At 40.5% G+C, this 24,524-nt stretch overlaps 1 protein-coding gene across 1 annotated transcript in view; it reads right to left on the bottom strand.

The window, feature by feature from the left end:
* Positions 1 to 5,476: 5,476 nt before the first annotated feature.
* Positions 5,477 to 24,524, bottom strand: part of LOC108435695 (contactin-4) — a 237,245-nt gene continuing 218,197 nt past the window's right edge. The window contains exons 20-23 of the mRNA XM_017711696.2: positions 24,211 to 24,391; positions 22,508 to 22,620; positions 9,464 to 9,632; positions 5,477 to 7,058 (exon numbers count right to left, since the gene is read on the bottom strand). Of these exons, the coding sequence (XP_017567185.1) occupies positions 6,964 to 7,058; positions 9,464 to 9,632; positions 22,508 to 22,620; positions 24,211 to 24,391 (558 nt within the window). The 3' untranslated portion in view covers positions 5,477 to 6,963. The remainder of the gene's footprint in view (positions 7,059 to 9,463; positions 9,633 to 22,507; positions 22,621 to 24,210; positions 24,392 to 24,524) is intronic.

Here is a 24,524-nt window from a genome sequence, read left to right as displayed (position 1 = left end):
GTTCGAGTCGAGTCTCTGAGGTGTGAATCTGAGTAGAGTCTCTGAGGTGTGAGTTTGAGTCAAGTCTCTGAGGTGTGAGTCTGACTTGAGTCTCTGAGATGTGAGTCAGAGTTTCTGGGGTGTGAGTTTGAGCCAAGTCTCTGGGATGTAAGTCACCTCGAGTCCCAAGTTTCTGAGGGGTAAACCTAAGCTGAGTCTCTAGGTTGTCGGTCAGAGTGAAGTCTCAAGTTTCAGGAGTAAACTTGAGTCGGGTCCCTGAGTAAAAGATGAAAAATGAACCTTGAAAAATGAGCCATTCTTGCTGTTTTCAGATTATATAGACACATCAACCAGCCTACGAGTCAGGTTTCCTCTAACACAGACTCGAGTGAAACCTCTAATTTAAGACGATCGGCAGCACGAGGACAATTTTAGGCAAAATTGTGCCAGGACTGTTTTTGAGGGCCTGGTGAGTGTAAATGGCAAAGAGGATGTCAAAAATCCTTCCCCACCCGCTGCGGGTTTCAGGTGGACTAGCGTTTACGGTTAAATCCCCTGGTAGCCCGATAAGTTGGAGCAGTTCTCGGGAGATTACATCCGCGCTCAGACGCTTACCTGTCAGCATGCCTGACAAGCTTATTCCTCTGAGCACCTGGAAATGTACTCCCACACCATTCTCTTTTTTACCCTCCATGAAGCCTCTTTGTGCAAACTTCATTTCACACCTCGACTTCAACCCACTTTCATATTTTAGCGTCGAACTTGTAAATAACAAAAAAATTGACGCTTATTTTACAGCCGCCTGGGTTCAAGGCATTCAGTAGCTGTTCCAATTACACGTAAACCCCGAATATGTTCCACATATCTAGGATTACGAGACTGTAAAAATGAAGCTGTATAAAGACTCTACATCCCACTTATGAATAGATGCAGAGCAGCTTTGAGGCATATACAGTTCTGTACTGTAACATTATGTGCTGTATTCATGCATGTGCCATTTACAGTAAGCGCTTATTGTTTCTGCTGTATAACTACAGCTTGTCTTTTTGTTGTCTGCTTGATGGATTGAATAATTAAGCCAAATCATATGCTGCTTTATATTATCATTTATTCTTTTCTTGGAACGCCTCACAGCGCTTCCCTTTCATCAGAGCACTGCTCTCAGCCTGTTGACAATCACCCTTCAGTGTGCTTATGTGCCTATACAGCAGTGGTTTCTAAGCAACTGTACGTATGTAGATCAGACTCCAAGTTTTCCCGCAGACCCTAACGTCTCTTTCCACCTCAGCACAGCTCAAGCGCACAATATCCAGATGGAAACCACAAGGAATTTTTGAGAAAAAGTGTTGCAGAGTTAATATTCTGCAGGGAAAACAAACAGTTTGCCAGCGTGTCACGGCTTTGACATCAGGCTCAATAATTGATTACGCCGGAAACGGGATTAGAATTTCAATATGAAATTTTATTCGCTTTCTGTTCCATCTCACAGAGACAGATATTAAGATATTAATACAAAAGTATTAAATCACTTGACAAACTGGATAATAGCGTTAAGAAATCAAGGATGACAGCATGAAAAGGAGAATTTCCAACACGTACAAAATACAAAGGACTGAATCAGAATAGATGAAAAACAACACCCCCGACCCCTGGATAATCATGTCTTGCAGTTCTTGCTGGCCAAAAATGAGTGGAGTGAATCTTAATTCATGTCCAGGGTCACTGGTAATGGATAGCTACAAGCACAAAGTTGTTAGAAACATGACTTAAGATGCATAAATTTGCAAGTTAACAAAGCTTGTTGCTCACCCGATTCAAGGTTTCAAGGTGATCCACTGTTATTTCACATAATTACCTTTAAAGAGGGCATCAGTGGTGAGGGCATCTATGGTTTCATCTAAATAATGAAGCAATGAAGAAAACTTCTATCTACATTCTTCAAAGTTAGGCGGACAAAAAGGGTTCTTTGTTTGATGCCATAGACCAAAGACTTTTGGTTCCTCTAAAGTTTCCGAAGACCATTTTTGAAGAAGATGACAGTGTGAAGAACCTTAATGTCCACCTAATGTAAAGTTTCTTGGACGATCCCTTAAAAAAGTTTTAAAACTTAAAAAACCCTTTTAAAGTTTGTTGAATCTCCAAGAGGTTCTTCCCACTCACATTTCACCTACAAACCTAGTTCTTTGAGAAACCAAAGGTGGTTCTTCTATGTCATTGGTCAAAGAACCATTTATCACCCCTTTTTATGAGTGTAATGCTGAACGCTTCCATCTCCTTTGCTAAGAAGACTGAAAGTTCTTTGCATGATGCCATAGAAGAACCACTTTTGGCCCCCTAAATAATGTTTTTAAAGTCCACATAATGTAAAGGTTCTTGGAAGAACCCTTAAATTGGTACGACACCCTTGCCATTAAGTGGAGGTTCTTTACATTTTTAAACCTAAAGGGTCTTTAAACTCACACACTTCATCTACAAATATGGTTCTTTAGGCAAGCAAAGGTGGTTCTTCTATATCATTGGTCAAAGAACCCTTTGTCACCCCTTTTTCTGAGTGTAATGTAGAACATGTCCATCTACATTGTTAAGAAGGTTGAAACTTCTTGGCATGATGCTATGGAAGAACCACTTTTGGTCCTCTAAGGAACGTTTTAAAAATCCACATGGTGTAAAGTTTCTTGGAAGAACCCCTAAATTGGTACAAGACCTTGACATTAAGTGGAGGTTCTTTAAAAGGTTCTTCACACTCACATATTTCATTTGCAAGTAAGTCTCTTTAGGAAGCATAATGTGGTTCTTCCACAACATTGCTCAAAGAACCCTTTGTTACCAGTTTTGACAAATATAATGTAGAACATCCATCCATTTCCTAAACCGCTTCCTCAGGGTCGCGGGGGGGTGCTGGAGCCTATGCCAGCGGTCATCGGGCGGAAGGATAATGTAGAACACTTCCATCTATATCGTTAAAAATGAAGGTTCTTTGCATGATGACATAGAATAACCACTTCTGGCATCCACATAACGTAAAGTTTCTTGGAAGAATCCTTAAATTGGAATAGAACCTTGACATTAAGTGGAGGTTCTTTAAATCTTCAAAAGGTTCTCCCCACTTCCCACCCAAACATTTAATTTTTAAATGTTTTTTTTTTATTTGGGGAACCAAAGGTGGTTCTCCTACAAAGAACCCTTTGTGACTCATTTTAAGAGTGTAATGTAGAACATATCCACCTATATTGTTAAGAGGGTTGAAAGTTCTTTGCATGATGTCATAGAAGAACCACTTTTGGTCCACTAAAGACCATTTTTAAAGTTCACATAATGTAAATGTTCTAGGAAAACCCCAAGGAAGCAAATTTACATTGGTATAGAACCATGACATTATGTGAAGGTTCTAAGGTTCTCCACATTCACACATAATTATAATCATGGCTCTCAGGGTAACTAAAGGTGGTTCTACTATGGCGTTGCTCAATGTACCTTTGTCACACCTTTTAACAATAATAATGTAGAACACTTTCATTTACAATCGTTAAAAATGAAGGTTCTTTACATGATGCCATAGAACCACTTTTGGTCTTTTTTAAAGTCCACATAATGTAAATATTCTAGGAAGTACCTTTACATTGGTACAGATCCATGGCATTTTGTTAAGGTTAGACAAGCCCTGAAAAGTTCTTCACACACATCTAATTCACAAACATGGTTCTTTAGGGAACCAAAAGCAGTTCTTCTATCACAATGGTCAAAGAACCCTTTGTTGCACCTTGTGTAATGTAGCATCTATCTACACTCTTAAAAATTAAGGTTCCAAGAGGGGTTTTTGCACAATGACTTGAGGAACCACTTCAGGTTTCCTACAGAACCTTTCAGTGGAAGAACCGCTGGAGAACAATCTTATTTTTGTGAATGAGATGTGTGTGCAAGGAACCTTTTTAAAGTCCATTTGGTGTACAGGTTCTAGGAAAAACCCTTAAATTAGGAACATTATATGAAGGTTCTTCATACCATATCCAAAGATAAATTTTCAATCAAAAGAGGTTCTTCTTAGCATTGCTCAAAGAACCTTTTGTCACGCTTTTTTTAGGAATGTAACATAGGTCACTTCTAGCTACATTCTTAAATATAAAGATGGCAAAAGGGGTTCTTTTAAGGTTTCTTAAAATTTTAAGAACCTCCATCTCAGAAACTTCAAATCACTATGTAACTTTCACATTAAAAGAAGGTTCTTTAAACCTTCCAACCTTCGTCAGAACCCTTAGTGGCACCTTTGTTTTTGAGAGTACACACCCCAAGATATCAGCCAGCACAATTCGGGGCTAAAGTGGAGCACATAAATGGAGAAGGAGACGTATGAGGTATCTTAGATCATCAGCGCGAACCGACTCAAGACAGAAGAAGGAATTGAAAGTCACCTCTTAGTTACTGTTGCTTTGTACGTGAAACTTTCAGAGCAAGTTGCCCGGTAGCATCTGCAACAGTTGTGAGACTAAAAAGCTCATCAGAAAGGAAAATTTAGAAGCTCACTTTAAAAAACAAAAACAAAACAAAAACAACAAACAAACAAAAAACATTTTTTCATTCAAAAATAATTTTGCTTTACAAGTTGTTCAAAGCAGATACATGTATGAGAACAGATGAATATATGCTTGTAGGCCAGTTTACACTTTTACATTGTTCAGCCACTCGCCGTTAAAGCGGCTGGCTTTCATGTTCTAAGTAAGGAGGAGATTATAGCGACAGAAGCTGCCCCTTCAGATGAGCTAAGGCTAAACCTAACACTGGAGCTAGTCAGATATTAGATATTAGAGGTGGACTCGTCATTTTTTCATAAAATAACCACTTTTGGCTTCCAACTATGATGTCTGACAAGAAATAACATTACATAAAATTGTTGAGATCAGTTCAGTTCATTATTACAATTCAGAGCCACTGGCGAACTGTGTTATGAACACTAGGGGGCAGTGAGCACACAGCGCCCGGGGGTGGTTGGGGGTTGGGTGCCTTGCTCAAGGGCACTTTGGTCATGTTCTGTTGGCTCAGGGGACTGGAGCCCACAACTGCCCCCAAAAACCAGTTAGCTTGCCTTAGCTTAGCTGCTCACAGTAAGCTTGACAGTGAGCATATATCTGACCACTTCTGGTCCACCCTTGGCCCACCTGGACTATTCATGCATATAAGCTCTACTTGGTTTTTAATCTCCTTAAACAGATTTGAAATGCACTCATATTTCAGAGAATAAAGTACGACAAATAGACAAAAATAATAACGAGGCCTACAATAAAATGATTTTATAGACATTGTTGTTGCTGATGTGATTGTGAAGCGGCCGGGATGAGGATCAGTACCTCCAAACCCCGGGGAAGACCCAGGACACGCTGGCGTGACTATATCGCCCAGCTGGCCTGGGAACGCCTCGGAATCCCCCCCAGGGAGCTAGTGGAAGTGGCTGGGGAAAGGGAGGTCCGGGCCTCATTGCTTAGGATGACCTGAACCCCGGAGAAGTGGAAGATGATGGATGGATGGATGGATGGATGGATGTTGTTGCTGACACTGTACTAAAATAAATAAAATGATTTACTAAAGTAATTTAGCATATCTAAAGAAAGGAAGGAAGGGAAAATAAGTAAAGTGGACTGTGAGGGGGAAATGACTGATAAGTGGAATTTTGTCTAATACCTTGCGGAGGAGGTTTTAGGGATGGGAGCCGTACCTTGAGATGAACTAGTCAGATGTTAGATGCTGAGGTTGACTCGCTGTCTTTTACACAGTATTTTTCAACTTTCAAACAAACTTTTATATAAACAGTACGAAGAATGGCCTCATATGGTTACTGCCTGACCTCAACCGTGTCATAACAACGAATGCATTAACATTTATTTTTACACAGAACGTAATGTAAGAATCTGTAATGTAAGCACTATACAGTCCTGTTTAAATGGATGAAGCTAATTGTGACCAGCTAAGTAAAGGAAAGCTAACTGATCTCAACCTTTTATCCATAACATTATTTATCATTGGATATCATATAAAATGATTTTTATTAAATGCAGTAACTCAGGTAAAGGTTCTCTTATAGCCTGTACAGTTCTGTCTCTTAGTCATTTTCACACTGAGCAGTGAGTTTGGTTCTCCAGAGTTTCAGCTCCACGAATGAAATAAAAACAACACCATCCTCCAGATCATAAGGGTGTCTCTGAATGAACATTCACCCCCTCAGTAACCTAATTTACTGCCACCGCCGTTCTCACTGCAAGTTTGTTGTGAGGAGCTCTGTCAAAGCCTTTCCTTCGATTGATGGAAAGAGGATTGTTAGGGAACGACTGTCATTGAATAAGAGGCAGGTCAATCATTATTTTGCAAATAGTCAATTATGACAGATGTTTAGAGGTGACAAATGATGTCACAGAGTCCAAACAATTGTCCTATTTGTGCGATCAAGGTGAAAAAGGCCCAGTTATTCATTACAGACACTCTCAGACCTCATGTAGCAGCTCAGGGATTGACTGAAACAGTGCTGTGTAAACCTCAGACATGCTCCTCCAGACAGGCGTACACATCTGTACTAGTGTAGGAGCCAAATAGCAGGAGTCTAATGAAGAGTCATGGGAATTCTCCACAGAATTCAGCATTCTCTTAAACACGTCTTTCAGGCCAAAATACACTACACTTCAAAGTACTAGCGATTTTCAAGTTTTCTCTCAAGTTGAAAGTGGAAACTGAAACCTAAGCAAAACACCAACGGCATGAGGAAAGCCTGCCCTTTTTGCATAAAATATAAAAAGAAAAAGCATAACTTGATCAAAGAAAAAAAAAAGAAAACATACCAACACGAATGTAAGGCAATGTATCTCTGTCAACATTCTTGAGTGTACTACATATAAATAAATTAGTTCCATAACCGGTATATACCTCTTAAATAATATCCAACCCTTGCAGATTTCTTTCTTGTTTTGTTTTCTCAGTCTGTGCTTATTGAAGGCAAAAGTTCTACAAAAGCAGCCACACCAGCACAAGAAACGCTACTCCATGGACATGAACCTTCTTGCTTGCAGCTGAACTGAAGAAGCCTCTGGAGTTCAGGCCTGGAAGACACAGAAACAGATACACACATCATGTTATTACATGAATAGCAGGAATGTGAACTACTGAAGTGGGGCAGTCCATTTTTTTTATTTTTCCCCAATTTTTTCCCCAATTTAGTCGTGTCCAACTGTACCTGCCAGTTAGGAGAACCCCCCTACCTGCCAGTTAGGACAACCCCCCCGGACACAACCAACTCTAGGGTTAGTTAGGGTTAGGCTTCCTCCGACACCTGTGAAGCGCCACCACATCTTTTCGAACTGCTCCTGCAACTTCATTGGAGAGCGCTCTGAGGAAAGCGCCAACCGCCAGATCTGTTACGTCAGCTATCGAACGCCTGCGAGGGCGAGGCCAATTGTGCTCTCTAGGACCCTCTAGGGCTCCCGGTTACAGACGGCTATAGCATCACCAGGGATCGAACTCTAAGACGCCTCCTTTTCTGTTTATGTGCCCACCTTAGCCCAGAATTGTGCGGGGTGATGTCTTGGGGTGTGCACTCTGAGGGTTCCTTGAATGACGGCACAAGAAGAACCACTTTTGGTCCCCTAAAGAACCATGTCTGAAAAAGATACTTGTAAATCTATAGGTTTAAAGGACGTGATGCCCATATGTTAAATACAAGGCCTGCGGGCGAAGTCAGGCCCGTGATACAGTCCTATCCGGCTCGTGCAATTATGTTTGTTAAATATTAGCCCGTTATCAGCCTGTTTCACCCTGAGATGCACTACAGTCCCCACGGTGCCCTGCTACATAGTCTGTTCTGACTCCCAACATCTATGGGCCAGCGGTTCCACAAAAAGAAAAGATGACTGGTGTCTATTTCAAGCAAACAGGCCGTTTAAAAAAATACCTAAAACATTTCGTTTTTATTTAGAATTCCTCTTAAAGAAGTATTCAGTGCCTAGTTTGCTGCTGTAATTTTGGCATATTTGGAATAAACAATGGTCCGTTTGGGTCATGGCAAAACGTTAACGTCAGCTGGTCCACAGATTTGCTGAGTTTTAACGTGGCCCTTTCAGTGCTTGAGTTTGACACCCCTGGTATAATACAACAGTGCTAGACCAATTTATGGTTCTTCCTAAGGCTGAAGGATTAGCCGAAATAATCTCATTTCGATTATTCTGACCAATATTGTGATTGTGATTTAAAAGTGTGTAACGCAACCAGTGTGTGTGGTTAAAACAGGCTTTACTGGGGATCAAGTGAGAGGAAGTTGAAACACAGGCCAAGGCCACAACCAGAAAAATACTCCTCAAACAGGTCATAATAATCAGACACAGGTGATAATCATCAGTACTCAGGTGAGGAAGAGCGGTGATTGGTTGGAGCTGGTGACTGTCAAGTGATCCAAAGACTGAGGCTATAGGAGACAGTGGTGTGCCTGTCACGTGATCCACCAGAGGATTCTGGGAGATTGAGTTCTTAGTAAGAGCAGGATATGTGAAATGCGTGACAAAGTGATTCATTTCTATAAATTAACTTACAAGCTTTATTATTTACCAAGCATCCATACAGTTCATAAGCTCTGCATTATTAGGCTAAATTTCAACATACACTGATCAGGCGTAACATTCTGACCACCTCCTCGTTTCTGCGCTCACTGTCCATCTTATCAGCTCCACTTACTGTATAGCTGGTCTTTGTAGTTCTACAGTCACAGACTGTAGTCCATCTGTTTCTCTGATACTCTGCTACCGTGTTCTTCAGTGGTCAGGACCCCCATGGACCCTCACAGAGCAGGTATTATTTGGGTGGTGGGTCATTCTCAGCACTACAGTCACACTGACGTGGTGGTGGTGTGTTAGTGTGTGTTGCGCTGGTCTGAGTGGATCAGACACAGCAGTGCTGCTGGAGATTTTAAACACCTGAGTGTCGCTGCTGGACTGAGAATAGTCCACCAACCAAAAATATCCAGGCAACAGCGTCCTGTGGGCAGCGTCCTGTGACTCTGATGAAGGACTAGAGGATGACCAACACAAACTGTGCAGCAGCAGATGAGCTATCGTCTCTGACTTTACATCCACAAGGTGGACCGACGAGGTAGGAGTGTCTAATAGAGTGGACAGTGAGTGGACACAGTGTTTAAAAACTCCAGCAGCACTGCTGATCCACTCTTATTTTAGGTTAACTTTAAAGAACTATATATTTTAGTGGTTCTTTTGTGCTGTTCCTCCAAAGAACCCTTTTTGTCACCTTTATTTTCAAGCTTGTACAGTATAATCCTTTAAAAATATGCTGCGTTTAACTGTTTGAGGAGATCATTCATTATTTTAATGGTTCTAGTTCAACCAAAAACACTGAGCGTGTGAATAAGTGCATTAATTGTACATCACAAGCATCTATTAGTCATTAGGAACATTAGCATTTTTGGGTTTGTTGACACAGCACTGAATGAGTGTGGCCTTACTGGACATCTTTGGTATGCGGATGGGGCTGCTGTAGCTGCCATCTCCCCCGTCGCTTGAGGCTTTGATCTGGATGAGCAGATCCTCTCCTGATGGGACCTGAAGCTCCACTGATGTCCTGTTGGTCTCCACCACGTTGGTCCTTCTGCGCCAGTTCTGACGATACACCACCTAGCAGGCGACAGATATGACATATAATCAAATAAAAAACAACCCTATTTTCAAAAAAGCTGGGATGCTTGGCAAAATGTAAATGAAAACAAAACACAATGATGTCTAAATCAATTAAACCCTATGTTTATTTGAAAATTGTACAAAGACAACATGTTGAAACTGAGAAATTTTATTGTATTTTGCAAAATATTTGCTCATTTTGAATATGATGGCAGCAACAAGTTCCAAAAAAGTTGGGGCAACACAAGACTGGTGAAGTTGAGTAATGCTAAAAAAAAACAAAAAACACTTGAACGGTTAATTGGCAGCAGGTCAGTAACATCACTGGGTAGAAAAAACGGCATCCCAGAGAGGCTGAGCCTCTCAGAAGTAAAGATGAGGAGGGGTTCACCACTCTGTGAAAGACTGCACGATCAAATAGTGCAACAATTCAAGAATAATCTATGGTACATAATAACATTAAAAGATGTAGACAATCCAGAGAAATCTCTGTCTGTGAGGGACGAGGCCAAAAACCAGTATTTGCTGGCTGTGATCTTTGGCCCCTCAGGCAGCACTGCATTAAAAACAGACATGATTCTGTAGTGGAAATCACTGCATGGGCTCAGAAACACTTCTGAAAACCACTGTCTGTGAACACAGTTCATCACTGCATCCACAAACGCTGTTAAACTCTAAAACACAAAGAAGAACCCAAATATAAACAGGATCCAGAAACGCTGCCACCTTCTCTGGGCCCGAGCTCATTTAAAATGAACTGAGGGGAAGTGGAAAATTGTCCGGCGGTCCGACGAATCAACATTTGAAAATTTTTTTGGAAATCATGGACACTGTGTCCTCCGGGCTAAAGACCACTTAGCTTGTTATCAGTGCACAGATCAAAAGTCAGTTTTTATCTGTGAAGGCTCCATTAAAGCTGAATGATATATACAGGTTTTGGCAACATATGCTGCCATTCAGATGACGTCTTTTTCAGGAAAGGACTTGTTTACTTAAGCAAGACCACATTCTGCATGTTACAATAGAATGGCTCTATAGTAAAGAAGTTTGGGTGCTAAACTGCAGTCCAGACTTGTCACCCACTGAAAACATATGGCATTTTATGAAACAAGAAATACAACAAAGGAGACCCTGAACTGTAGAGCAGCTGAAATCCTGTATCAAACAAGAATGGAAAACATTTCACTTTCAAAGCTACAGCAGCGTCTCCTCAGCTCCCAAATGCTTTGATAAAAGAAGAGGTGATGAAACTCAGTGGTAAACAGGCCCCCGTCAGGTTGTTGACATCAAATTCAAAATAAGGCTTATATTTTTGATAAAACAATAAAAATTCTCAGGTTTAGGATTTAGCAAGCAAATCTTCACTTTATTATAGGGTTTAAATGACTTGCACATCACTGCATTTTGTGTTCATTTACAGTACATTTTGCACAGCGTCCCAACTGTTTTGGAAGTGGGGTTGTAGTTTTCCCCGTAACTTGGGCAAAGTTGGCTCCCTGGGTTTGAAATGCTGTGACTGTGTTGAGCTGCCAGTGAGCAATGAGGGGTAAAAAGAGTGAGATTTTTATGGCTATAAAAAGACTAAACAGGCAAGTGCAGCTTTCTTAAAATCAAACCATCCTGTACAACTGACGCAATAAACAAACAGCACTTAAACAATAAAAAAACTTCTATAATTGTTGACTTGTTCGTTCACTTATGAATATGAAAATCCAGTTCACTGTCAGTTTTCGTAAATAAACATTTCCTTCTAAATACAGCACTGTGTCAAAGTCTTAGGCAGCAAAGACACATTTTCAAAATCTATCTATTTGTGTAGTTTGTGTTTATTTGCTGACAAAAGTGTTAATATTTGAATAAACAAAATTTATAGAATATTGATTAATAATGATTATATATTTATATATATATATATATATATATATAATAAACAGTGATTTTCTGGATGTTGGCGTGTTTGTTTACCCATCTCCAAGCCGCTCCTCGAGGAAGCCTAGTATTATATGTAGTTAAAAAGCAGCTCCTGGTTTGACCAATCAGTGCTCAGTAAATTGAGCTCATGATGTAATTGATGATATTAATGAGTCTCTGTGGCGGCTGTGAAGGTGTCCAGGAAAAACATGGACCCAAGAAATACTTCTTACTTTTTATTGTTTTTCTGTTTATTTGAATTATGAATGTGACTTTATTCTAATGTATATTGTGATAAACTCACTGCTGAGTTGCTTAGATGCCTGCAGGGAAAAGGAGTTGTGCAGTGTAACAGGCTGAAAACACTGGAACTTGAAAATGACTTCGTAATGTTGAACCTTATGTACATTATGGTGGTCTCACAGTGCAATAATGGTGATTTAAGATCATTTGTAAAAAAAATCACTGTTTAATTGTACCATAGATTGATACATATATCACTGCCTTAGTGGCCTTGAGTGAATTTGGTGATGGACACTTTATAGGGTCACTTTTGCTCTCAATTCAGCCTGGAGCACTTTGATTAATGTGGTTTCCTTTCATCATGGCAGGTGAGCCTCATACTGCAGTTATACTCACCCTGGAGATGAGTGAGAGCTGTAGAATTCATTTCCCCCAGAAAGAGCCGGAACAATTAGGTCCCCCAAGAACGATGTTTAGAATATTCACAACATCACTTCTAATTAGAGTAAATTATGGAGTCACCGACCACTTTATTAGGACATATATCTTGTCTCTACATACATTGTCAATTTTATTCCTCAACTTACCGTATAGGTGCACTTAGATCTACAATTAGGGGCTGCAGTCCGTCTGTTTGCTGAAGTTATTACGTCCCCTTTTCAAGCATTTCTTACAACAAGCAACATGATCTGGCAATAAAGTGAGAATTGATCTAAAATCACTTTTTGCATTAATGCTACTGAGAGATTATTGTTTAGCATTACTGCTAATACTGGGGTCCTCTCTGGGGTGATTGGTTTGGGGGTCAGTCGTGGGTTGGATGTTAGGCAGCCAGCCCTGTGACCGGAAGGTTGTCGGTTTGATCCCCTCAGCTGCCAGTTCATGAATGAGGTGTCCTTGAGCAAGACACCTAACCCCCAATTGCTCCCTGGGCGCCGTGGATAGGGCTGGCCACTGCTCCGGGCAAGTGTGCTCACTGCCCCCTAGTGTGTGTGCTCACTAGTGTGCATGTATGTGGGTGTTTCACTGCATGGGTGGGTTAAATGCAGAGGTGTGCAAACACAGAGACAAATGGTTCTAAGTTCTACTGAGTGCTGACTGGTTAGCAGATAATCCTCGGATTAAGAAGTTTTAAGGTTGATTCTGACTTCTTTGCAGCCGAAACTGTGGGGCAATTTTAACACTCCTTTTTTAACCTGAAGCTAACACCTGGAATAAATTAAGAAATGGAACACCAGCACTTTATAATGACTAAGCCTGCAATATAAACAACATTTATTTGTTCTCTAATGGGCCAAACTAACATTTAAAAATCTTTTGTTTAAAATCAATAGTCCATTTAATTAACATCAATCCAGTACTGGGCTTTACTGAAAGTAAGAGGGAACTGGCTACTTAAAACAATCAGTCAAATCAAATTATGCTTGGTTCAGGTGTAGCGGCACTCGTACACAGTACACAGTGTTATATTCTACAGGGAGATTCACTCGAAAGAGGCCCCGAATATTCTCTAATAACTCTCTCTAGGACGAAGCAATCTGAACGGAACAACATGCAATGAGCTCCTCAGTATATGGAGCCTCGGAAAAGCTGGGATGCCCCTGCCTCGGAGTGATGAGGTAGACACAAGGCAGATGAACTAATAAAGCAAACTGTGAATGTACATCACTGTATATTGATAATGGTCCACATGGGCTGCGTCTAGCTGTTTTCACGCCATCACAGATTAGTTTTGCAGGATGTGGAGTTGAGAGCTTGCCATCCATGCACATGACAGTGTGAGGAGAAACAGATGCCGTATAGGTATTTTAATTTAGATTTCCATGACACCTCTGGGGGTGTCGTGCAACACATCTGTGATGCAGCCTCCGCAGTATATACAGAGATCCGTGTCACGCAACAGCTGATGTTCCACTACACATAGGACACGGCGTTTGTTGTAGTGTGAAGCGTGTCCATATGTGCTATTTTTGTATTGTCCTGGTGTATGCGCCGCTTTCTTTGTGACATTATATACACCCTCCACTGACTAGTGATGGAGGTGCTCCATGTGGAACTCACTTTGTTCTATTCTATTCAGTAGTAACTTGTAAAATATTTGAAAAAGCAATGATTCATTCAGAAAAGGTCCCTGGGTTAACCCTCTACTGCATGAATTATTGCTTAAACATGATCAAATGTTTTCATGTGTTTTTGTTATTTGAAATTTCCTAAATAATGGAGATTATTGGGGGAAAAAAATGAGTGGCTTACTTGGTAAATCAATCAACAATGTGCAATCGCACCACAGCACCATAAAATAAAATAAAAAAATACAAGCACCATAAAATTTCTCTAAAAACATCCTAATATACTTTTATATTTGAAAACAAATAAGAAAATAATAATTAGTGAAATATATGACCTAATATTTACAAATATTGGAAATCAATACAGTTCATTTCAATTGGCATTTGGAATGTATGGTAATACGACATCATAATACAAGATCCTAGTCATGTGATGTCATGATGTATTTGTCCTTTCAAAATAAAAGACCCACTTTCCACAATTAAATGAGAAAACACAGATTTTGTATCACTGCTTTTTAGTAAAATTGAGATGAAATTGAAGTAATTGTTGCCATATGGCAACACCATGCAGTAGATCCAGTAGTTAACGGCACGGAATTTAAAAGTGCTATAATTGCTGCTCCTCAATTCCAGGCTTAAAGGATAAAGGATCAGTTCCTTTGAAAATTCTTCCAAAATCATATTTAAGGAACATATGTCAGTTATTGTTATTTAAAACATGACAGAGTACAAAATGTTCACTTATATATTTGCTTTTTCAATAATAATAGCAATAATGAGTCTTATTTATATACATGGTTTCAAGATCATGGTTGCTTAGAAAGTCAATAATAAACAAAAACATTGGTATTCAACAGAAAAGAATAGCAAAAACACACCGACTGACAGGAACTCATGAGACAAGAAAACAGCGAAACACCTCACAAGGCAGGTAAAAGGGACACAGCAGGATTAGCCTGATTTGGGTGAGATGGATAAGGAAAGCGAAAACAAGCAAGTGAAGGCGGTGATGGAGGAGATGCTGTGGAGTCTCTGTGGGAGTTTATTTCAGAGTTTAGGTGCCACTGTGCTGACAGACCTGAGAGAAGAAAGCCATTCCCATACATCTCCATTCACTGTACTACACTATCCGATTCTGGCAGTGTCCTTAAAGTGCCCCTCCCTCCCGTTTTACTGTATTCAGTAAGTAAACAGGAAAAGCAAATTACTTGGTAAAACACTGAACCTTCCTCTTTAACTCTTACACGTGTTCGCAAGCAAACAAAGATAATTTAATGTGATTTGAATTTGACAGTTATTATAGTGCAGTTTGATTTGCGGGAAAAAAAAAACTGTACTTATATTTTTGCCGTGTTTTTGTCACTGCTTGACATCAAAGCAAATGGTAAAACATCATAGACAGAAAAAAAAACCCAACTGCAAGTGTAGACTAGAAGCTGATGTCTAACCTGAAGTTAGCAAAACACAACACTGATACAACAATATCAGTACTAGCACCAGACTACACTGGACAGTGCTCATGGGAGAGCTATGGATAAATCAACAAGCAGCAAACTAACAAAAGCAGCAAAGTGGAGCTCCAGATCCCCTGCATATACAAGACTCCACAAGCTGTATGAACGAGAGTGAGAGGCTATAATCATGGAGGAGCTGAACCACCCACTGTATATATGACATATACAGTCATATGAAAAAAAGTGAAGTAAAATAGGTTAATATCTTCTACAGAGAACACACCTTAATAAGTCCACAATTTCTTTTCTTTTAATGTGAATTTAACATGACGGGAAAAAAAAACACAACATAAAATGTTCCACAACTTTTGCACAGGCCATGGGTTTGTTTTTTATTTTCTTGCAATATGTTAAATTCAGCAAATAAACCACTATTGTGCATTAAAATGTGCAGAAATATGTTCTCTGTAGAGGATGTGTTAACTTACTTTCTTAGAATTCGTGTAATTTGACCAGGGGGGCCCAAACTTTTGCATACGACTGTATGATACGTACACTCAATGATTGGAACCTGCAGACACTGTTGCTCTCACTGGGCATCAGTGACACTGGAGTCTTGTTACAGTGAAGGCTCTTGAGGGAAACTGTAGCTCCTCTTTGCGGCTGCTTTTGTTAGTTTGCTGCTTGTTGATTTATCTGCAGCTCTTACACAGGCACTGTCCACTGTATTCTGGCGAGTTAGTGATTTTGCTGCATCAGTGTTGTGCTTTGCTTACATATTTTTCCATTTGTTTTGATGTGAAGCAGTGACAAAAATGTTAAAACAGTTTTTTTTTATCCTGTAAAACAAGACTGCACTATAATAGCAGTCAAACTTAAATTACGATGATTTCTCGATTTTGAAAACGGGAAACTGTTCACTGTGTTTAAATCATGTGACTTGCATGTTCAGGTTCTGCGTTCACATCGATGAAAATATGATGATGTTACTGAATCGAAAGTCGGAAATGCTTTCTGATAATGCTTATTTTGTCCAGCTCTAACAAAATGCACTGCTTTTAAAAGGAAAGAAAAAAACTTTCCTTAGAGCCAAATTTGATCAAACATTTTGATCATGATCAACTGCACAGAGCAATGCAATCACTTACAATGCATTTGTTTGACAGACCTAGTAATCACTCATGTAACTGTGCAATTTAAATATTCATGGAAAAGGAAAGTAACACGGGATCTTTAGGGGTTAACTGGTCAAACATCTGACCACAACTTCAGCTTCAGGATAAGAGACATTTTGAGCATCGTAAAGCTGCTTTGTGAGTGTTTCTACTGTAAAATGCACTATATGAATAACATCACTGTAAAGTAGATTCTCGGTGCGCTGAATGGGTGATTAGTATGCTGAGCAATGCACTGTGCACTTCGGAAAAAAACGCCACTTAATCCATAAATCATTTATAATTCTTCTTTAGATTGACAGACTAAAACAAATAGCTGGCATTCTCATATTCTTTCTTGCTTATGTAGGCTAGACAATTTATAGTTATTGATTGCATTATACAGGTTGTGTGCTGAGAGCAGGCTGAACTGCAAATGAAGGTTGGGAGGCGATGTTTCGCTCCTCTGAAAGAGGCTCTAGAAAGCCAAAAGCTCCAGATTGAGAATAACACCACAGCTTTCCAGCTGTTCTCAACCACAAAGAACCCACAGCCGAGTGAGGTCATCCTCAATTAGCCAGCACCAAATTAATGCGTTCAACAGGAAGGAAAAACAACTGTATTCCCCTTTTTTCATTCTCTCAGCTAGTGTATGTGCTGGTTTGGACATGGTGAAGTGTGCTTTTCAAAACAGCGAGTTGCCGCTTTCTCTGAAATGTAAAAAGGGCCGAGACCGGCATGAGCTGTGCTCATGACTCGGGGCGAAGAGACTCACTCCCCAACACATATAAGAGCAAATAAAGCGAACCAACACAAAGGGATTAAATGCAAAGTGATGGTCTGGGCTAATGCAAGGAATTCACAACTTTAGGAAAAAGCATTTTAACCCCGAAGACCAGGATTAAGCAGGATAACAGTGTTTCCACACTTGTTTGTCAAGTTTGCATTTATTATTCCTCCAAATGTCCACAAGCACATTGTATTTAACCAAGGCCAGCGAACGTATCAGAGAGCTTAAGCAGGAGCTTAGAGCCGAACTAATACGCAGCTTGAATTATAGCTATGACTCATTTTGGTCAAAGCTTTGAATCGGTCAAGAGGACCAGGGTGGACCCCCACTAGCTCTTTGGCTCTGGAAACAAAGCCAACTGGCTCTGGCCTGGTCGACACTGTCCAAACAGCCTGATTAGCAAACACTGGAGTAAACATTCAGGCAAGAAAAGTCAACACAAAACAAAAAATACACAACAAGCACCAAAAACAAAAAAAGGAGCACGGCTGTTACTCATGAATAACTTGTTAGTGGCCCACAATGACAGTAATTACAAATGTAAGGTAAGTTTTAGGATTTGTGCCGTTTTTCTACAGCCTGTGGTTAAAAAATGCTCAATAGTACGCAGCTGTAGTAATGCTGGCATGAGCTTACATTGACATTTACAGCTTTTTGGCAGACGCTCTCATCCAGAGTGATTTAATTTGATCATTTTAACACAGGTAGGTGAATGTGGTGTTAGGAGTCTTGCCCAAGGACACTTATTGGTATAGTGTAGGGTGGTTACCCAGACGGGGCACTGAACCCCTGTCTGTGGCATAGAAGGCAGAGGTGGCACTCGCTACACTACAACAGTGTTTATTTATAAGCTAAGTACAGTACAGTGCGAAAGTTTTAGGCACCTAAGCAAATCAGCAGTGAGTTTATCACAATATACATTAGAATAAAGTCGTATTCATAATTCAAATAAACAGAAAAACAATAAAAAGGAACAAGAATTTCTTGGGTCCATATTTTTCCTGGACACCTTCACAGCCGCCACAGAGACTCGTTAATATCATCAATTACATCATGAGCTCAATTTACTGAGCACTGATTGGTCAAACCAGGAGCTGCTTTTTAACTACATATAATACTGGGCTTCCTCGAGGAGAGGCTTGGAGATGGGTAAACAAACACACTAACATCCAGAAAATCACTGTTTATTATATATATATATATATATATATATATATATATATATATATTAATATTCTATACATTTTGTTTATTCAAATATTAACACTTTTCTCAGCAAATAAACACAAACTACACAAATAAATAGATTCTGAAAATGTGTCTTGGGTGCCTGAGACTTTCCCACAGTACTGTACTCTCAGCATATACTGAGACAGCTGTAAGTAGTTTAATGGGAGGACATGATTCATCACTACTATAAACGAACACAGCATCAAGTTTTGTCAGTGTACAGAGCGTGAGAGGTCTAAAACCCTACATAAAGCAAAAAGGCAACCAATACATCTAACAGCTCATGCAGTGCTAACACTTTATCCTGCATCATTCACTTCTGTCTGAATTAAATAGTTCTTTAATCACACCTCAGGGCGTTCTAGAAGATCTGATGACTTCATCATGATTACTATTTTTTATTTAGGTAGATGGTTTTATCCAGAACGACCCGCATTTGTTAGGGAGGTACAACCCCAATTCCAATGAAGTTGGGACGTTGCGTAAAACATAAATAAAAACAGAATACGATGATTTGCAAATCCTTTTCAACCTGTATTCACTTGAATCCACTACAAAGACGAGATATTTAATGTTCAAACTGATAAATTTTGTTTTTTGCAAATATTCACTCATTTTGAATTTGATGCCTGCAACACGTTCCAGAGAAGTTGGGACAGGGGCGTGTTCACCACTGTGTTACATCACCTTTCCTTTTAACAACACTCAATAAGCGTTTGGGAACTGAGGACACTGATTGTTGAAGCTTTGTAGGTGGAATTCTTTCCCATTCTTGCTTGATGTACAGCTTCAGCTGCTCAGCAGTCCGGGGGTCTCCGCTGTCGTATTTTGAGCTTCATAATGCGCCACACATTTTCAATGGGAGACGGTCTGGACTGCAGGCAGGTCAGTCTAGTACCCGCACTCTTTTACTACGAAGCCACGCTGTTGTAACATGTGCAGAATGTGGCTTGGCATCGTCTTGCTGAAATAAGCAGGACGTCCCTGAAAAAGACGCTGCTTAGATGGCAGCATATGTTGCTCCAAAACCTGTATGTACCTTTCAGCATTAATGGGCCTTCACAGATGTGCCAGTTACCCCTGCCATGGGCACTAACACCCACCCCACACCATCAGAGATGCTGGCTTTTGAACTTTGTGCTGAAAACAATCCGGGCAGTCCTTTTCCTCTTTGGCCCAGAGGGCACGACGTCCATGATTTCCAAAAACAGTTTGAAGTGTGGACGCGTCAGACCACAGGACACTTTTCCACTCTGCATCAGTCCATCTCAGATGAGCTCAGCCCAGAGAAGCCGGCGGCGTTTCTGGGTGGTGTTGATATGTGGCTTCAATTTGCATGGCAGAGTAGTGGCAACTTGTAAATGGAGCGACGAACTGAGTTCACTGACAGTGGTTTTCTGAAGTGTTCCTGAGCCCATGTGGGAATATCCGCTACAGAATTATGTGGGTTTTTAATGCAGCGCCGCCTGAGGGGTCGAAGGTCACGGGCATTCAGTGCTGGTTTTCTGCCTTGCCGCTTACCTGCAGAGATTTCTCCAGATTCTCTGAATCTCTTGATGATATTATGGACTGTAGATGATGAAATCCCTAAATTCCTTGCAGTTGCACGTTGAGAAACGTTGTTCTTAAACTGTTGGACTATTTGCTCACGCAGTTGTTCACTAAGTGGTGAACCTCGGCCCGTCCTTGCTTGTGAACGACTGAGCCTTTCAGGGATGCTCCCTTTATACCCAATCATGACACTCACCTGTTTCCAGTTAACCTGCTCACCTGTGGAATGTTCCAAACAGGTTGTTTCCAAACAGGAATGTTCCAACTTCAAAATGAGTGAATATTTGCAAAAAGCAATAAAGTTTTTCCGTTTGAACATTAAATATCTCGTCTTTGTAGTGTATTCAATTGAATATCGGTTTAAAAGGATTTGCAAATCATTGTCTTCTGTTTTTATTTATGTTTTACACAACGTCCCAACTTCATTGGAATTGGGGTTGTAGGCGGAGGCTGCATTAGGAGTCTTGCCCAGGGTCTCCTATTGATATAGAGTGGTGTTCATGTATTTAAACTCTCCAAATATTGTAGCAGTAATCTCATTTCATTTTTAAGTTTTAGTTGAAAACTTTTTAACCATCCAATCAGGATTTTTTTTTCTCAGACGTGCTGAGATAGATAGACATTAAATTGTCAACAAATTGTCGTTGACAATGTTAACAATGGATGGGAGCAATTTCTTGAGAAAGAGCATCAAGAACCATCCTGGACATCATCTGTTTGACTGGTTACCCTCAGATAGACACTATAGGTCCATCACGGACAAACACTGCCCAACACTGACACTGCGCACCGCCATCCAGGCACTCACAGTACAGGAACCGAGTGTCTATCAGCACCAATCCCAGCATACCTACAGGAATACTACAAAGATATTCACATCCATTGGCACCTTTATATTTGTTTATTCAAATACACTATGTGTAAATATAATCACCACTATTTCTAAACATGCAATATCTTCATTGCAATATCACAGCTACTACATTCTTTTATATTTACCCTTTTTTATTTTACTTTTTTATCATTTTTAATTATACAATTATTAATTTTACTTCTACTATCTTGCATTTTATATTAGCTTTTTTTTTTATTTTTCGATGCATTGTCCAGATTCCCGCTTAATTCCGTTGTACTGTGTGCAATAATGTCACACGTCCGACAAACTCCCTTAAAAACTCCATTTCCCAGCATACCGTGGGCGATCATGTGACTTCCCAGCCACAGCCAGAGTCCCGCTCATACTCCAATTCCCAGGAGTCTCCAGAAAATTGTGTGACTTCTCTCCGGAATTTTAACCTGCTTCACCTGTGTCGTATGACTACTTAGCTTTGGTATATAAGCCCGGGCTTAGAGTAGGATCATCGTGACGTACTGTATCCCTGTGATTCTACTGAGCGTTTGCAGTGACCGCCTTCTCATATTGTTTGACCTTTGCTTGGATTACCTGTTTCTCGTCTTTTTGCCTTTTGCCCTTTGTTCCCTTCACCTGTGTGTTCGGATCTGTGTTTCGACTCTTGGACCGCCTTCCATTTCCGATTTTTGCCCGAACAACTGTAAACCTCTGTTTTAATGATCTGAGTTCTGTTGCCTCGTCACAAATAGCCATAAAGGAATCTTATGTGTCAATCAAAGCCTTCTGAAAGGTCTAAATCCATCACTCACTGTGAATAGAAGTCAGTCTAAGCAGGTTTTAGTCAGTCATGCTGGGAACCCAGTTTGTTCAGAAACCGAAAGGCTGCAGGTTCAAATCCGAAGACTGGCTGCGTAAACCTGGTTGTTCCATTAGTCAAGGCCCTCGGTGCTGCAGTGAACTGGTTCCTCTCCTTACAGGAACAAAAAAGCACCTAATGTTTAGTTCTAGCTTTGTGCCAGGACTCTTTCCTGAAAGCCACTGTTTTGTTAATGCCTGTTATACGTTTCTCAATCTTTGTTTAATTTAGAATGTCTAAAAAAGTTCACGTGCACAAGCATTAGCTTAGTGCTAACATGGTACTAGACATCCCATAGGGGTGCTAAGACAAATGAGTATTTTGGTGGTGGGCTTTTTTCTTGCTTTGACATTTTTGGCCTGACCTGACCTGACCACTCTATAAAGCCAGCTCCAAGTTCATTTTGATGCTGTTGTTTGTCATGTTTGGGAACATGCCTGCATATATTACTAATACAGGAGGGAACTGCAGCACTGTGATTCATCACACCTTCAAAAGAATTCTGCAAGAGAAAGCTTCCTTTGACAAAAGTGTGAACCCATATTTGATGTATGCACGCAAGATGTTTGTGCAGAACACAAGGACACATATGGAATACATTATCCATGTGATAATGGAAGACCGAAAATAGAGAAGATTAATACTGATAAGATGAAAGAGGAGAACGTGTGCAATTCCAGAAACGCTGCTCTTTCTTACTGATTCGCATTGTCGGTGTCTCATTGCGTTCCAAGCCATAAAGAATTACCACAGCTCACCTTGTAGCCTGTGACTTCAGACTCATTTTCCATGGCCTTCACATGCTCCCAATTCAGAAAGATCTTTGAGTTTGTCAGGTTCCACTCAATGTTCCCCGGAGGCTGGCTAGGGGCTGAAAAATAAACATGTTGGAATTCAGTTGGATTCTATTCAAGCTATTCATCCAATGTAGTTCTTTTGTCCCACTAACTAATATAGCATAAACTAATGCACCATTTCAGAAATGGTATTTTTCAGCGCTTGAAAAACGTTTTGTGACACTCTGAATACAGTCCAAGCCAAAGTTCTCATGTATTCATCTGCATTTATCAGAAAAGTCATAACAACTAAAACTCAAGTGATCCTGGAGATCCACTGACAACCTAAGAGTGCTCGAGCATTTTTGACCGAACAATTCGACTCAATATTAAAGTTTTAAGAAGGAATATCTTAGAACATTAAAGTAGACCAGCCTGAAGAAAAACTGAGAAAAGCACAACATTTTACAAGCTGCTTCTTGAGATCTCCAGCTGTTTCATTCAAGAGCCTATGAAGCTTCATTCCTACATACAGGGTATCGACTTCACAGTAATTGTTTATAATTCATCTAACCCACTTCTGTAGTCCTTGCCATGAGTTCAGGCGATGCAATCCCCTTCAAACCGAAAGATACTGCCTGGATCGTTATATCTGGTGTGGAAGTAACGCGGCGCTGCATTCGAAACCCTCTGCTCTAAATTAAACAGAAAGAACTGAGAAAAGTTGGATTTCTGATTTCATTATTTCGCCCCCAGTTCTTTGGAGTGGGCTCACTCCCTCTTCACAGTCGAGTAGGACCAAAGATGAGTGCCTCTGTAATTCTGAGCCATTTTTACTAACGACTCCAAGCCCACTCATCCTCTAATATTTGCTATTATGAGAATTTGGGGGGATTGTATCAGCGGCCTGCGCTATCGCTGTATTTTCAGGCTTGTTAACGCGATGCACAAAAGAATCAGACCAATTACTAAACTGCGCTGAGACAGAGAGTAAAACTGGGAGCGCTTCATTTGAAACCGCCTTTAATTGCTCGCTTAGTCTATTAGACCAAATTAGCTCTGCGACTCCTTTCCACTGAGATGTCATAGTTTATCTGATCACTCCCTGGCTCTGTTTAAATATGCTGTTTTGTTCTTTTGGTTTATTGGCACTGGCTAATCGGACTATTTAAGCTGGGGGGGCTTTAAGGGTCTTTCATGGTGAGATGGAGGAGCACCGCTCAATCTAATCGTTCCATTGATTACTCTTTAGCCGTTTTCCTGCGCTGCAATGCTGGAATCCAGTTCTTTCACTGGTGGCTCTCTTTATCTGCTATTTCTAGACATTGATGGGCTAATTAGGCTTTAAAAGCACTGAAACAATTAGCTGCATCAAATATAGCCTTGAATAATCTTCAGCACAACAAATGCCAGCTGCTATGAGGAGGTTCGCTCAACAAATGAGACGCAGATATTAATGCAAACAAAGCCTCGAGAAGCAGATTCATCACGAGCGCTGCAGAAGAAGGCGGCAGGCAGTAGAAATGAATGAATGCCACTGCATTTGTCTGCCTTTGCAGCAAATTTATCAAGGACAGTTACAGTATGTTAATGAGACGTGGAGCCCTTTAATCATTTCAGCATCTCTGCCTCGAGAGGGTAAAGAACAGCAGAGTCTTTAAAAAGCAGCCTCTGAAAAGACTCACGTGGTTTCTTGGTTGTGATGTTTACAGGGACGCTGGCCGGGCCGACTCCGCCGCTGTTGGTGGCTCTGACTGAGACCAGGTAGACCGTGCTGCCCTTCAGGCCAGTGATGCGAGCCGGGCTACCTGCGACCTTTTCCTTCCTTGCATCGCTCACGGGAGTTCCTTCCTCCCACCATTGCACCTATAGCACCAAAACACAGGGGGCCAGATTCATAAAAACAGAGTTACCAGGATGTAAAGAGCAACTAGTTAACAATGAGGAACTCTGGTGAGCCTTTTTCTATTTACATAAAACATAAAGCCTGAGCCACTCT

The sequence above is a fragment of the Pygocentrus nattereri genome, chromosome 26, assembly GCF_015220715.1.
Source record: "Pygocentrus nattereri isolate fPygNat1 chromosome 26, fPygNat1.pri, whole genome shotgun sequence".
Lineage (NCBI taxonomy): Eukaryota > Metazoa > Chordata > Actinopteri > Characiformes > Serrasalmidae > Pygocentrus > Pygocentrus nattereri.
Note: the sequence above shows the minus strand (reverse complement) of the source record. Positions and strands in the feature narration are given on the sequence as shown.